Source organism: Eriocheir sinensis, chromosome 44 (genome assembly GCF_024679095.1).
Source record: "Eriocheir sinensis breed Jianghai 21 chromosome 44, ASM2467909v1, whole genome shotgun sequence".
NCBI classification, from domain to species: Eukaryota; Metazoa; Arthropoda; class Malacostraca; order Decapoda; family Varunidae; genus Eriocheir; species Eriocheir sinensis.
In genome coordinates, this window is record NC_066552.1 from 10,768,856 (window position 1) to 10,785,026 (window position 16,171).

The 16,171-nt window shown below is 39.4% G+C and overlaps 2 protein-coding genes across 3 annotated transcripts in view; both read left to right on the forward strand.

Annotated features, from left to right (window-relative positions):
- Positions 1–265: 265 nt before the first annotated feature.
- LOC126980465 (leucine-rich repeat neuronal protein 1-like) lies at positions 266–8,864 on the forward strand. The gene is made up of 9 exons (XM_050830389.1): positions 266–418; positions 1,095–1,302; positions 1,528–1,745; positions 3,000–3,235; positions 3,743–3,857; positions 4,604–4,768; positions 5,810–6,024; positions 6,316–6,408; positions 7,505–8,864. Exons 2-9 carry the CDS (start codon positions 1,098–1,100, stop codon positions 7,692–7,694), a joined length of 1,437 nt encoding a protein of 478 aa, XP_050686346.1. The 5' UTR covers positions 266–418; positions 1,095–1,097; the 3' UTR covers positions 7,695–8,864.
- A 3,861-nt stretch (positions 8,865–12,725) lies between these two features.
- LOC126980467 (uncharacterized) overlaps positions 12,726–16,171 on the forward strand; it is a 76,566-nt gene continuing 73,120 nt past the window's right edge. For both annotated transcript variants that reach the window (XM_050830391.1, XM_050830393.1), the window contains exon 1: positions 12,726–12,906. In XM_050830391.1, coding sequence (XP_050686348.1) covers positions 12,858–12,906 — 49 coding nt within the window. In that variant the 5' untranslated portion in view covers positions 12,726–12,857. The remainder of the gene's footprint in view (positions 12,907–16,171) is intronic.

Here is a 16,171-nt window from a genome sequence, read left to right on the forward strand (position 1 = left end):
TTTAATGCTAGGATATATCAGTCAAGTGGAAAAACTACTAATTTTCACGTCAGTAATTTATTCGGTAACTTCCTGACAAATCATCACATATATATAAATGATGGCAATACTTACCCCATTAACTAAGTAACCTAACAAACCACACCAAATATCTAAACACTCACCAGCTAGTAACTAAACCTGAAGAAAAGTGAGTGTGCTAGTTTTGTCAGTATAATGCCTAGAAAACGTTATAGTAAAGTCGTTGAGGGATTGATGAGTGCACCACACAACAGGGCTACAATAAGTGGCTGATACACATCCACTGATAAGATAAGCCAGTCAGCCTCAGGGCCCTGGCAAAGGAGGACATTTGTTCAGTTTGGCATCCTCCACTCCCCTCCACTCCCCTCCACACCTGAGTAAACAAAGCACACAGGTAAAAATATTATGAGTTATTATCGCTGTAGCTTTTGTGGTTATCTTTGTACTATTCGTTTATGCCAAGTATTAGGCAGTTCAAAGGTTACCTGCTCAAGGACTGAAAAAAAAATAGCTCAAGTTTCATTTAAGACCAACTGGATCCATTCATATGAGTAATAAAACATTATGCATGAAGCAGCATGAATATTTAATAACTTGGGCATAAGAAAAATGTATGATTAATCTTGTTTTGTTTTGAAATTGATGTGTTGCAAATGCATGAGCTACTTGTCAAGAATACACAGCACATTAACTTGTAAGAACGCTGCTTTGCATGTCACCACTTTCTTGCAGTTACAGCGGTGGTGATGATGGCAATAATGTTCCTCTGAAACTATTAATAACGATGGCTACTTAGTGGTGATGGTAGTGGCCCACAATGATGACATACATGACTTATGCCATGGAGGGACTGCCACTTCTCTGAACATCTGGAAAATTAACTTATTTGGGATAACTTTTCTTCAAACAACACTTGGGAATCAAACCTGGGCTCTTGAAATGTGAGGTGGACACTCTAGCATCAAGCCATAATATACCCCACACCTATTATTTACTTGTATTTTATTGCCTTCATAGTCTTTATCCACATTTGGCCATTATAGTTACAAAGAATGGTGTGCTATTTTCAGAAGATGGGTGGTGGGGTGAGGCAGACACTACTGGTGGTGGTGGTGGTGGCGGTGATGATGGGGTCGTGTGAGGGCTTCATGGAGTGGCTGTCTTGGGGCGTCGCAAAACAAGACCTGTGTGAAAGTCCGTGTCGCTGCCCTGAAGATGTGGTGCTCGCATCACAACGCGGGATAGACTGTGTGGGCTGCAACCTGACCTACATCTCCGGTGAGAGAGAAAAGAGAGAAGGGCAATGGCTGGCATCTTATCCTCCTTAAAGATCCTCTGTTTGCTTTTGCAGGAGTAAAGATTAGCAGTCTTAGTTATGTCTTTGTTAATTTCCCCTGAACAGTTTCTGCCACCATAAAAAATATAAATAAGTAAACATATTCTAAGTCTTTCAAGCTCTCAAGTTGATATTTCCTCTCTTCTTCCTCGTCTTTCCCCAAACAGAGGGTCTGGACATCCCGAAGGTCTACCCGAGCATCACCTTCTCCCGTAATCACATCAAGAGCCTCTCCCCCGACACCTTCAAGCCTTCGACAACTCTTGTTTCCCTCGACATCTCCAACAACGAGCTCCAGAGCCTTCCGGGGAGTGTTTTCAAGCCCCTGCAGGTCCTCTCCATCTTGGTTCTTAATAATAATAACATATCTACAATTGACGAAGAGGTAAGTGTCTTTATTCAACCATTTCTATGCATGTTTTCTTTCACCTTGGTTGCATTTACTTGGTTGATATGGTTTATAATTTGTGGCTTGCTGGAGCTGGTTATGTTGCAATAGCCTGTCTTGTTTGCATTTCTACATTTATCCAATTTACTTTTGAATTTGTGTTTTTTGTACTTTCGAGTTTACCCATTAGTTTGCAGAAGGATTTCAAGCTTATAGAGAGACAGACTAGACAGACAGACAGGCAGGGAGTCAGACATGCAACCTCAGATCATTGACTAACCACCACCACCACTAGAGACATCAGTTGCAGTACCTCTGATAAAGGCTGTGAACAAAAAGGCACATATTTCTATTTTCAGGACAATGATCTTTCATGGGCGTTATCTTATCTTAATCCATATCTTACTTTTCCTCCTCCATCTCCTCTTTCTCCTCTTCCTCCCCCTCCTCCTCATCTACCACCTCCCACATTCATGACAAGGGATCTTTTATCTCTCTTCCTCTCTACCACCATATCCACACACATACACACACACTCACACCCACACCCACACCCACCAGTAAATATTCCCTTTATTACTTAATCCTACACCTCTTCCTTTTATCCATACACTCTTCTATATTGCCTCTTTTCCTCTTTCCCTTATCCATGCACGCTCACATCCACACACATCTAGCTGGACTTTTCTCAATTGACCCTCCGACGCTTACCACCTGTAGCCTACATCCACAATACACATATAGGTACACCCCTTTCTTTTACCTGTTGCTCCTCTCTTTTCTCCTCCTTCTGTCCACACTTCTGATGCATGACAGTGGGAAAACAAGAGGACACGCGTTTAAGCCGAGACAAAAAAATGAGGTGTTAAAATAATGTCAAGAAATTCAGCCTCCTGTTTAGAACTACCGACAGATGGAATGGTGTAAATCCAGTGGTGTTTTGAGCAAGGAGCATTCGTAGTTTTAAAGATAAACAGGGAGGAAAGGAAAGGGTAAAAAAGAATGAAGAAATGACAGAAAATACAAAATGGAATGGCCAAAATTCAGAGGTGGATTAAGTAAATTAAGTAAGAAACATTCATAATTTTAAAGATGAACATGAAGGAAATGAAATGAAAAGGGAGAAAAGAATGGAGAAATGACAGAAAATACAAAAGAAATGAAGGAAAAGGGACAAGGAAAATATAGATAGAGGAAGGACATCATGTAATATCTCAAACTTAAACTAAATAAAAACTCCCTTCCACACAGGCTTTTGCAGGACTTGACAACCTCACCCAACTTGACCTGAGCTACAACAGAATACAGAGGCTTCCCAAAGAGGTGTTTCAGGACCTCGAAAGCCTGGTGGATCTCAACTTAGGGTTCAATCCTATAGGGGTCCTCAACGAGAGCCTCCTGGAACACACACCAAACCTCAAGACAATAGACTTGAGCAAGCTGGGCCTCAAGTCCATTCCAGCGAGCTTCTTTATGGCCAACCTGACGTAAGTGTTTCTTCTCTTTCTCTTTCTCTCTCTGAATATTTTTACAGTAACAGGAAACAGAATAGTGGCAAAATAAGGAGTAAATAGGTAAATAGGAATGAAACAGACTTGGCCGTTATGCTGTGAGTGCTAATACGATAGATACACTCAAGAAGAGATCAGATTGATTAATGGATAGCAAGGTTAGGTGGGGTTAGGTTCACAGGAGCTGCCAACCGCCCTCTTGCAGACTCCATATGTTCTCATGTTTTTATTTTCTGAAGTCATAGAAAGAAGGAAATTCAGACAAAAGAAGGTGATTTCAGATTTTACCAGTGAAAGGAATGAAAGAATTAATACCATATGAGTAGAGAATCTGAAACGACTGCATGATAAGAAAAATATATGGATGTATGTTCTAATATCATTGTCTTGTTAGGAAACTGGAGAAGGTGAAAATGTGAAAAGCCTACTACATATAATTTGAAGAAAAGATGGATATGATTTCTAATGTTATTGTCTTGTTAGGAAGTTGGAGAGGGTGTCGCTGGCGTACAACCAGCTGCGTGTTGTCCCCAGCAAGACACTCAACACCCTCCGCTCCTCCCTCCTGCACCTGGACCTCTCGGGCAATGCCTTCACTGTGAGTAGCTAGAAAGCATAGAGTACGATAAACCATAAAAGCATAAACAATTTCCCATCACATTTCTCCTTATTATAGGTATGAAAGTATGGTAGATATCTATGTATGCTTCCTCTGACCTTTTCTCTCTCTCTCATCCGTTGAATGTGATACTCTGATACAAGAAGGTAAAGAGAGCTATCATATTCTAGGAGTGTGGAGTGTTACATAAGCATTCTCAAAACATCACATTTCTCCTCATTATAACTATGAAAGCATGGTAGATGTCTGTGTATGCTTCCTCTGTTCCTTTCTTCCTCTCTTTTAAAATTTTCATTCTCTAAAAACTTTGAGGCCAATACTATGATCAAGAAAGGAAATGAAGGCTCCTATATCACATTCTAGCTCCCAAAGAAAATAAACTGAGCCAAGTATTGCATTTTCCTTCAATTCTTCACATTTCTGGGGTGCTTAGCTTTCTTATATTTTTTTACAGTAAAGGAAATAGCTCAACGGCAGAAGAAAAAAAAGCCTGTTGCCCATGTAAAGGAAATAAAATGAAATGCCAAGAGAGAGGGTCAATTTCAGATCTTCTTCTTCTTCTTCTTCTTCATTGAACGTCCTTAATTATTTTCCTTCTTGGGGTTGGAGAGGTTAATGAGGATGTTGTTGTTCATCTTGGTTAGGAGCGGGACTTTTTCTGTAGGCTCAATTTTGGATGCCTTTGAAAACCTCCACTCACCAAACATAACCTTTCTCTCCCTTAGTCGCTGGGTGCCTACTCCTTCTACGGCCTTGATAAGCTCCGCACACTCACCCTGGAGCAGATGATGAAGCTGAGGACCATTGATGCCTATGCCTTCGGTGACCTGGCCGTCCTGGATACACTGGTCATGCGTTACCTGCCCTGGATTGAGACCATTGACCCTAAGGTGAGCCTGTGACTTGATGTCATATAACAACCAAAGTTTGATTAGGCACAGTAATCAAATCTAGACCTTTTGTAGTGACTTGCCTGATGTGGAAAGTATCCCAAACTCTCTCTGTGTGACGGGTACCTCTTTGGCTGATTGGTTAAGGAGTGGCTGTCCCATCTAGCCAGTTGCAGGTTCAATTCTAGGCACCAGTGAAACGCTTTCCAGCTCTGGATTAATTTCTCGTGTGTTTCGTGACATGCAGAGGTCATGTGGAGGTATGGAAAAGTGAAATCCAAAGGCATAATACTTTGTGTGTCATTGATACTTTTTTGCATGTAGCTTCATATATTTTATTTATATTGCACATATGGAAAGTAGAAAAATGTGTGCTATAAGAATCAGTTAGTTGAGGAAGGAATACTAATGAAATAGGATAGTATCATTAATAAAGATGTAGAGGAGATAAAGCGTGGTTGTGATGCTTTCCATGAACCATTCCACCACACTGCCTAACACCTCTCACCCTCCACCAAGGAAGACTACATAACCCTCTAGACCTCTTGCCCTCAACCCTCCCTTCCTTCTATGCCATCACTCTGTTTCCATCCCTCAACTACTATTCAAGTCTTCCTTACATTTTTTATTATATCCACAGCCTTCCTTATCTTTAATCACCATCGATCCATCCCTTTAACCCCCAAACAAGTCTTCCTTACATTAATTTATTATTTCCACTTGCTTCCTTTTCTCCCATCTCCATTTTTCCATCCCTTTTACCCCCAATCAAGTCTTCCTTACATTTTTTTTATTATTTTCATTTGCTTCCTCCTATCCCAGCACCCCACTTTTACAGGAGTATCTGAATTGGTTTTGTTTTGATCAAGCTATCTCTTTTTTTTTTTTCTTCTTTTTTACAGTAAAGGAGGCAGCTCAATGGCAAAAAAAAAAAAAGAAACAAAAAAGCCCACTGGAAAAATCAAACCCCATCACCCTGTCTTTCCATCCCTTAATGCCCATCCAAGTCTTCCTAACATCTCTTATTATTGACTTTCACAGGCTTTCCATAGCGTAAAGAATGGCAAGGAGTCCACCCTCGTCATATCAGACTTCACCTTCGCCTTCTCCTCCCTGCACACCCTGCCTGAGGACCTCCTACCTTGGGATCAGCTTCACTACATATCGCTGGAGTTCAATCACTGGCTCTGTGACTGCAACATGCGCTGGGTCAAGAATTCAACAGCTATTATGAGCATAAACGGAATGAGGATGATGTGAGTTGAGTGTGTGTGTGTGTGTGTGTATTTGTATGTGTATTTATTTAGTTGTGTTTGTATGTGTGTGTTAATCTGTTTGTAGGAGTATAGGAAAAGTGTAAAGAAAAAATCATTACAGGCCTGGTTGAAATGAATAAATATGATGTGTGTGTGTGTGTGTGTGTGTGTGTTTTTAGGAGTGAATGAAATTTGTAAAGAAGAAAAATTGTTGCAGTCCTGGTTGAAAGAGATGAATATAAAAAGTTATTTACTCTTACTCTCACTCTTGCTCTCTCTCTCTCTCCCCAGGTGTCTTGAGCCCCAGCGTCTTCGTGGTTATAGAATCGCCCATGTGAAAGATGAAGACCTCACCTGTGACAACCCAACACCTTCAACTCGAGGGTGAGGAACAAATCACTACTACTCCAATTTCATCCAATGTAGTCAGACAGGATATTCTTTGCAACAGCCCCCCTGATGTATTCCTCTTCACTTTGACTTGTTGCTGGTCTCCTGTTCACTTTCTTTCCACTACTATGACTACTGCTACTATTAACCCAGTAGCAGCGGGGATCATGATTCTTAATGGTCCCTCTAAGCGAGAAAAATGAGAAAAAATCATCACTCATACAAACCATTTCATTATCGATATCAAAGCATTTCTGATCAGTTTATGTATCATCTATTTTTGGGGGTTTATATCATGGCGCCAATTTGGCCCGTCGCTGCTACTGGGTTAATTTTTCCACATTCAGACTTTTGTGCTAATGGGAGTTTTTGAGAGGCTATGGTCTGCCCCAGTTTGTTAGTGGCGTGAGGTGATTTGTTTATGGTAGCTGCTGTGATATTTTGATTCTTCTGATGAACATAGATGGATTACTTCTGTCTCTATAACTGCCTTTAACTCATATGGAATACCTACCCTAGTTAGCATCTTCTCTTTTTTATGTGCTTTTGTGATCAGTGTTTCTGTGGGCTTTATTTTTTATTTGCTTTTTGCCTCCGATTGTTTCCTCCCTTGACTGTCAAAAATATAGATACTCACCCACTGGTTCCATCATCATAACCTCAATTATTATCATCTTGTCTTATTATGTGTTTTTAGGATCAGTGGTTCTTTGTTTTAGTGTTTTTTTTTTTTTTTTTTTTTTTTAAATGCCTCCTTCCATGCCTCAAAAATATAGATAAACACTCACTGCTTCCATCATCATAACCTCGACTATTGGCATTTTCTCTTTTGTTGTGGTTTTAGGATCAGTGCTTCTATGGGCTTTGTTTTCTTATTTGCTTTTCACCTATGACTTAATTTCTCCTTGACTGACAAAAATGTAGATAAACATTCACCACTTCCATCTACTAGCATCTCCTCTTTTTATGTTTTTAGGATCAGTGCTTCTACGTTGTCAATTTTTTCCCCATTGACTGCATCCTTGACTCAAAAATATAAAATAACACCCTCATCTTCCACCATCATAACCTCGGCCATTTCTATTTCCAGTGCCTTTGGGTTTCTGGTGGTGGTGATGATTGCTGGTCTGAGTGCCAGCCTGGCCACGATATCCCTCCTGGTGTACTGGCAGCGAGGGTGGGTGTGCCGCAGGCCGCCGGAGAGAGGATACAGTACGATTCAGCAGGGCGGCAGCACCATCACCATCATGGATGACATCAACAACACCTCGGAGGCTTGAAAGTTGTCTCGGCATAATTTCCTTTGATAAAACTGGCAGGGTGAGATGGAGGGGATGGGGGGTAGTGTAGGTTGATGGTCCAAGCCTCACAGCCACATAAGAGTAACGTAAGGACAATGGCATATATTAACTGTAGCCTATATTCTTTTGATTGCTTCAGGTATGCATTTGACCCCCAAGAAAAGTAGTGTCCATGTTAAAGTCCACTCCCTGAACCTGGCCTTAAGAAAAATGTTAAGAATATTGCATTTAAAGGAGTATTTGCAGCACTGTTTTGGTCGAGATGTCTATTTTTGCAAACACATTTCTTTAGTGGGTGCGGAGGGTGAGTGGTTGGCGTGGGAGCAGGGATGTGTTTGTGATGGATGTAAAGTTCAGTGAGGGTGCAGAGAGAGTAAAATATGGTGGCAGTATCTATCCATTTTTGTTCATTTATTTAATTATATATATTTTTTTAGGATATGAGCACCATTTTGTGACAGTGTTGCAGGCAGAATGTGTTGTTTGTGATGAAGAGAACAATTTATTTACTTAAGAACATTGAAGGGCGGACCATTTCCTTTTGTTACAATTCCTTGGAGAGAAAAGTGTGACCATGAATGCACTGAAACCCTATATAATACATGTATATGTGTGTATTATTTATTAATTTGTATATACAGGGACAGACTACACCTCTATGGTGCTTGCTTGCTTTTTTACACAATATATAACTTGCAGGTGAATGGACAGCATTTGCATTGATGAATTGAGACTTACTCAGTTTTGGAATAACTATTTGTCTGCTATATATGCCTGGTAGTTAGGTACATTTTCTGTTTTCACCTAACCAGGAATAAACTTAAGTTATTATTACACCAGCTATTGTTTTATTGTATTGTAAGCTGTATGCTGCTTTATTCCTTGATTTTCTCTCTCTTTTTCTCATCTACCCAGGAAAAAACTCAATATAAGGTCACACTGGCTGTAGTTTTTTTCACAATCTCTTTTGCTGTTATATTTTGATTTCTTAATCCTCGTCTACCTAGGAATCAACATAAGATACAACTAAACTACAAGGTTTTTTATTTTAATGTATGCTGTGTGCCAATGTGTTTATGGCTAAGCTTTTGTATATCATTAAGAAAGTTTCATTTGTAAACATGAATAATCAGTCACCAATAACAGGAATGAGGATGTATTTTCTTTATCCTCCTGACCACATTCACTTCCTGTTAAGTCCACTTTGAATGTATAAAGTTAAGCGTTCTATTCTTATGAGGAGAATCAGAAACTGAGAGCCAGAAAGCCTATTAGCCACCTGTTTCAAGAGTTATATGAGAGGAACATTTCACCAAAGTCATTGAGCATTCGCAGAGAGTAATTAAGTTGATGGGACCTTTAAATTACTTCTGATTTATATATAATATTCTAGTATATATTTGCCCTTTCCTGTGAACCATTCTAGTTGAGTGTTCACCAGGAGAAAAAATAAGGCACACAATTATCAGTTTTTAATAATAGGGTATGTTTGCTAATTTGTATGCAGCATATATTATAGTACTCACCTAGGAAAGAAAAATATATTAGTTCTCTGTAGAATAATGAGCTGCTGATGTATGCAGAAAATAAAGAAATAATGTCAACACTGATATTTCTCTGGGTGAGTAGACTTAACTAATAAAACAATTTATTTAGAAAAAGCTGAAAATCTACTAAAAAATATATATATGAAAAAGCAAAGTAACGCAGCAGAGAGCGTGAGATTTCCATATGAATTGATAGAAAGAAAGTGTCATGCTACCCTCTATTGGCTGGCGGGTCACGGCGTGCTTGGCTTATGGGTGTTACATGTCATTACCGATACGATGAATATACTATTTATTATACCAATGAAAAGGAATGTGAGGAGCTAGTCTAGTCTCTCTCTCTCTCTCTCTCTCTCTCTCTCTCTCTCTCTTGATATCCATCGCTTTATAATATATAATAAATAATTGATGTTATAATAGTAAATTCATTCAATCATTTACTAGCTACATAATGTTTTATATGTATTCATGTATGCGTACTCATATTTATGGACATAAGTATGCATGTATTGTTTGTATGTAGATATGTAAACAGTGTCTGACTATGCTTTGAAGAGTTTTATAGTGAAAGTTATGTATCTCAGCTCCCACTGTCTTGGCCGAGGAGTGTAGAGGTTATACTTTAAGACTTTTAGTGTTCGTCATTCTCAGTAAGTGACAATGGAGGGAAGAGATGAAAAACACACTCTACAGAATACTGCGTCTGTTCCAAAGTAGCTGTTTACTCGATCGGTTGTCCCGTGGCCTGATCTTTCACGGGCCGTCACCGCAGACTTTCCTTTCTGTGTTACACTCTAGAATCCTTGGTCTGTCATTCCTAGTAAGTGACTGTAGGTGGGAAAGAGCAAAATCACACCTTACAGAGTACCCAGTTTTTTCCAGAGTGCTCGGTTTCTTGTGGTTTGGTCTTTCACGGGCCGTCACCGCAGTTAGCCTTCCGGTGTTACACAGTAGAATCCTTGGTCTTTAATTGTCATCCCCAGTAAGTGAAAATGGCAGGAAAAGACCAAAAACATACCCTACAGAAAAGTTAGTTCCAGAGTTACTCAATTCTTTGTGGCCTGTTCTTTTACGAGCCTTGGCCACAGAGTTATTCTTTCTGTGTTATACTATAGAAATTCTGTTTTTTCTCATCCCCAGTAAGTGGCTGTGGCAGAGAGACCAAAACCTCACCTAACAGAATACTCAGTTTGTAACAGAGTACTCGCGGTTTCTTGTGGTTTGATCTTTTATGGGCCGTCACCGCAGAGTTATCCTTCCTGTGTCTCCTCCCGTAACCTTGCCTAGCCACGGGTGAGCCACGAAGCAGGGAGGGGGCAAGGGTTAGAAGTAATAGAGATCCCGGAGTTAGTTTGGGAAAGGGTAAAGGTCTGCGGGTTGGTGTGGGCGGGGGTTTAGAAGTAAAAATCAGGACGCTTCTCCTCCCGAAATTGACCTCTCTTTCGGCCACTCCTCTAACTATTTTTAGGAGCAGTGAGTAGCGGGCTTTTTATTTTCATTATTGTTTCCTTTTTTATGCCCTTGAACTGACTCCTTTGCTGTAAAAATAATAATAATGATCTTGTTGTTGGTGTGGGGCAAGCTGTCTGCACTCTCAGGGAACATTGCTGAGTAGTTTTGAGTTGTTTTGAGTAGTTTTGTAGTAGTTTTGTAGTAGTGTTAGTAGTTTTGAGTAGTTTTGTAGTAGTTTTGTAGTAGTTTTGAGTAGTTTTGTAGTAGTTTTGTAGTAGTTTTGTAGTAGTTTTGAGTAGTTTTGTAGTAGTTTTGAGTAGTTTTGTAGTAGTTTTGTAGTAGTTTTGTAGTAGTTTTGTAGTAGTTTTGAGTAGTTTTGTAGTAGTTTTGAGTAGTTTTGAGTAGTTTTGTAGTAGTTTTGAGTAGTTTTGAGTAGTTTTGAGTAGTTTTGTAGTAGTTTTGTAGTAGTTTTGAGTAGTTTTGTAGTAGTTTTGAGTAGTTTTGTAGTAGTTTTGTAGTAGTTTTGAGTAGTTTTGAGTAGTTTTGTAGTAGTTTAGAGTTGTTTTGAGTAGTTTTGTAGTAGTTTAGAGTTGTTTTGAGTAGTTTTGTAGTAGTTTAGAGTTGTTTTGAGTAGTTTTGTAGTAGTTTAGAGTTGTTTTGAGTAGTTTTGTAGTAGTTTTGTAGTAGTTTTGAGTAGTTTTGTAGTAGTTTTGAGTAGTTTTGTAGTAGTTTTGAGTAGTTTTGAGTAGTATTGTAGTAGTTTTGAGTTGTTTTGAGTAGTTTTGTAGTAGTTTTGAGTTGTTTTGAGTAGTTTTGTAGTAGTTTTGAGTTGTTTTGAGTAGTTTTGTAGTAGTTTTGAGTTGTTTTGAGTAGTTTTGTAGTAGTTTTGTAGTAGTTTTGAGTAGTTTTGTAGTAGTTTTGAGTAGTTTTGTAGTAGTTTTGTAGTAGTTTTGAGTAGTTTTGTAGTAGTTTTCAGTAGTTTTGTAGTAGTTTGGGTCTTCCTGCACCTAAAAAATCTACACACATACAAAGAAGTAGACAAAACATGCAGGCGGGCCGCGGACATACTATAAGGATATTTATTAATGCCAGTCTGTCTGTCTGTGTATGTATGAGGTCAGAGAAATTATGTATATACGTGTGTAGGTGTGATGGCTCAGTAGGACACAGCAGGCGGGAGTTATTTAGTTATTTAATATATTACGTTAGCCTAGTCGTGATGTCCTCAATGGCGCCTCCACAACACGATAATGACGCCTTTAAAACAATGTCCCGCTTTCTTAAGTGATGCCATTAAAATATTTTGTTGAACTATTTTTTTTCCCTTTTTGTGAACGTAGTCAGTCACCATTATTTTCCTCTTTCTTTTCCTTTTACTTCTTTTACTTCCATCTTTGTTTCTTTTTCTCAATTTATTTCTTAATTTTCTTAATCTTCTTAATTTACGGCTTTATATTTTTCCCTGAGTCAGTTCCAAGTCATTCACCTTTACTTCCTTGTTTCTTTTCCTTCCATCTTTCTTTGTTTTTCTCAATTTATTTCTTAATTTTCTTCTTAATCTTCTTTATTTACGGCTTTATATTTTTCCCTGAGTCAGTTCTAAGTCATTCACCTTAATTTACTTCCTTCTCTCTTTTCCTATAATTTACTTCTTTTACTTCCTCCCTTTCTTTTTCTTATTAATTTACCTAGCCTATTACGTTACTGTTTAATGTAATTGCTATTTGATAATGGAATCCTTAAACAACGTAAACACAATATATAATGAACAGTTAACATCCATTTATCACCTGGTCCAACTTCCCCAGGTAACAATCCACTCGTGACTTTTTTTTCACAATTGTCTCGATCCTTCCCTTCTTTATCTTTAAGTGACAATCCCTCTTCGTCAGTACTTTATGTTATGTAAAAGTAGCAGTAGGTCAGCTGGGCAAATAACCGAGGAGGAGGAGGAGGAGGAAGAGGAGGAAGAGAAGGCGGGGCAACAGCTGAACGGAGTCTGAAAGCGGTGCGGTGAAAATCCTCCCAGTAGACCGCCGGACATCGTGAGAGTGGGAATCGTCGCCTCTCCCCGGTGTTGCGTTCGTTTGTGCGTGTGTCGTGTGGCTGGTCATCGTCTGCTGCTGATGACTGCGTGAGGACGATGGCGAGGATGCGTGTGTGCCTTTACCTGGTCGGGCTCATCGTGACAGGTAAGGAGGAAGTAAAAAAAGTTCGTATGATGAAATAGAAAGTAGTTTTTTTTTTTCGTTTTTCATCGTCAGTTATTGTAGAAACTTTTGTCAATACTTTCTAATACTTTGTTTACTTTGTTATACGTATACTACATATCTACGGCTGTAACTATGTATGTATGTATATATTTATGTATGTATGTATGTATGTATGTATGGTAAGAGTGTGTGTGTGTGTGTGTGTGTGTGTGTGTGTGTGTGGAATTAGTTAGTTAGTCATTTTGTTATTTAGTTAGTTTGTTAGTGCATGTATGTTTGTTTGTATGTATGTATGTATGTATGTATGTTTATATATATAGAGAGAGGCCAAAAAAGTTGTATGCATTCTTTTTATATATAGTTTCTTTCGTAACCTAATACATATCAATTGGATCAGGTCATATTAGGCTCATAAACATTGCCGCTGACCTCATTCATTTCCCCTTTGACCCTAATGTGTGTGTGTGTGTGTGTGTGTGTGTGTGTGTGTGTGTGTGTGTGTGTGTGTGTGTGTGGAGGAACCCCTAGTCCTGTGTATCTATGGAGCTCACCAGTGTTTGTGTTTGGATATCAGGTGTGTAGGCCTACTAGATTGGCACACCTCGTAATACAGTTAATTAGAGGTGTTGACAGGTAGGTAGACAGACAGACAGACAGATGCAGACATACACAAAAACAGATAAACATAGACAAACAGATACAGACATACAGACAAACAGCTAAATAGTTAATCATACAGACATACAGATAGACAGACAAATGCATATATACGTACAGACACAAACAGACAAACCTATAAACATACATAGACAGATAGATAGACAGATACAGACAGGCAGATACGGACATACACATTCAGCCAAACAGTTAAGCAGATAAACACAGAGACAGACAAACAAATGCACACAGATACAGACACACACAGACAAACAGCTAGATAGATAAATGTGTACATACAGACAAACAGGTAGAAAGGCAGACCGACGAAGCAGGAAGAGAGGCAGACAGACAAGCAAAGGCAGACTGACACAGACAACACACAGACAGATGGAAGGAAGGATAAGAATACATGTAAGTTGATTGATAAGTACAGACATAGACAGACACAGACAAAAGACAGACGTGACATACAAACCTACATGCATATATTATTTACCTGTCCAATTACCCACCTGTCTTCCCGGATATTTACCTACACAGTATTTACGTATTTATGCTTCCTTAAATACCTACCTTCTTACCTACCTGCCTACCTGCATACATACATACATACATACTTACATACATACACACACACATATCACACAAATAATTCAACATACAATTACTTTTACATCACAATAAGCATATTTCACCGTCATTAATAGCTGTTAACTTTCTGCGTAACTCGTATATCATTACAATTAATTGATTAACTACTACTACTACTACTACTACTACTACTACTACCCACTACTTATACTATATTTACTACTTATGCTATTTCTATTACTACTCCTTAACCACCATTTGAAACTGAGCCAATTGATAACACACACACACACACACACACACACACACACACACACACACACACACTGACCACCTGTACGCTGATGACTCACGGGGTTACCTGTTAAAAAATAATGGATTGCAGGTAATTACTTAGATAATGAGCCCTGGGTACGGTATTTACCTGGCGGGGCAGGTGTGCGGGATGAGGGGAAGGAAGGGGAAGGGAGGAAGCGTTTCAATTGTTTTATTTATATATTTTTTTTGTTTCCTGTCCTTTACTTCTCTCTTCCCACCCGTTTCCTTTATTTTTGTTTCTCTTTCTCTTTCCACTCCTTCCTTCCTTTCCTAGTTTCCTTTTTTTCCCACTTCTACCTTCCTGTTTCCACTCCTTCCTTACTTTCTTCCATCTTTGTCATCCTTCCTTCCTTCCTTTCCTTCGCCCTTCCACCAATCCATCCTTCCATCCTTCCACCATTCCTTCCTGCCTTCCTTCTTTGCCAGCCTCACTTTCCTCCTTCCTCCTTTTCTTCCTTCCTTCCTTTCCTCCTACTCTTCCTCCCTCCTTTCCTAACCACAAATACCCGTTCTCCTGGATACTCTACCTCCCTCCCTCCCTTCTGCCTCCTTTTCTCCCTTCCTCCTCCATAACTTACGAAGGGAGGGAAGGAGAGAGGGAAGGAAGGAGAGAAGGAGGGGATCTGTTACCTAGCTTGTTTGTGTGTTTGTCTTGTTTGCAGTGAACGAGTGTTTGGTACTATTAGTATTTGGTGTTTTTCATATGTGTGTTTTCTGTTCGATTTCCATTTTTTTACTGGTGTTTGTAGTTTGATGTTTCTTGTGTTATCTATTTCACACACACACACACACACACACACACACACACACACAAAGGACATAACCACCCCTTTCGTTAATTACAGATATCGCGTGGCCCAGGTGTGTGTGTGTGTGTGTGTGTGTGTGTGTGTGTGTGTGTGTGTGTGTGTGTGTGTGTGTGTGTGTGTGTGTGTGTGCATGTACGTGTGTGTATGTATGTGTGTGTGTGTGTGTGTGCATGTACGTGTGTGTATGTATGTGTGTGTGTGTGTGTGTGTGTGCGTGTATTGGAGAGAAAGAAAGGGAGATTTATTATCAGCACTACTACTACTACTACTACTACTACTACTACTACTACTACTACTACTAATAATAATAATAATAATAATAATAATATAGGTAACAATAGTAACACAAAAGTAACATCTCTCCCCCACACAACTGATTTTGTCGCAAGACCTTTTTCTAATGCCGCTCTATTGATGTTATTATGATATCCTGTCCCTCTATTATTAAGGGGGGAAGGAGGGGGAGGAGGAAGAAGAGGAGGAGGAGGAATAGGAGGAGGAGGAGGAATAGGAGGAGGGATATTGACCACACGTGTCAGCCGTTCCTCCCCCTCCATGTTCTCTCTCTCTCTCTCTCTCTCTCTCTCTCTCTCTCTCTCTCTCTCTCTCTCTCTCTCTCTCTCTCTCTCTCTCTCTCTCACACACACACACACACACACACACCGAAAAACTTTGAACGTTCAGAGAATTAAAGGGAGAAAAGGGAGGAATGTTGTTAGAGAGAGAGAGAGAGAGAGAGAGAGAGTCGAATTATTGGCATCTTCAAGTTATAAGGAAAGTTTGATAATTTTTTCTCGGTCGGTCTCTCTCTCTCTCTCTCTCTCTCTCTCTCTCTCTCTCTCTCTCTCTCTGACGGAACCACGGTG

Excerpts from the sequence above, each read along its gene's own strand:
- LOC126980465 (XM_050830389.1), top strand. The coding sequence starts at position 1,098 with ATGGGTGGTGGGGTGAGGCAGACACTACTGGTGGTGGTGGTGGTGGCG. Across the intron at positions 3,858-4,603 it reads TCTCGGGCAATGCCTTCACT|TCGCTGGGTGCCTACTCCTT; the intron begins GTGAGTAGCTAG and ends TCTCTCCCTTAG. Across the intron at positions 6,025-6,315 it reads ATAAACGGAATGAGGATGAT|GTGTCTTGAGCCCCAGCGTC; the intron begins GTGAGTTGAGTG and ends CTCTCTCCCCAG.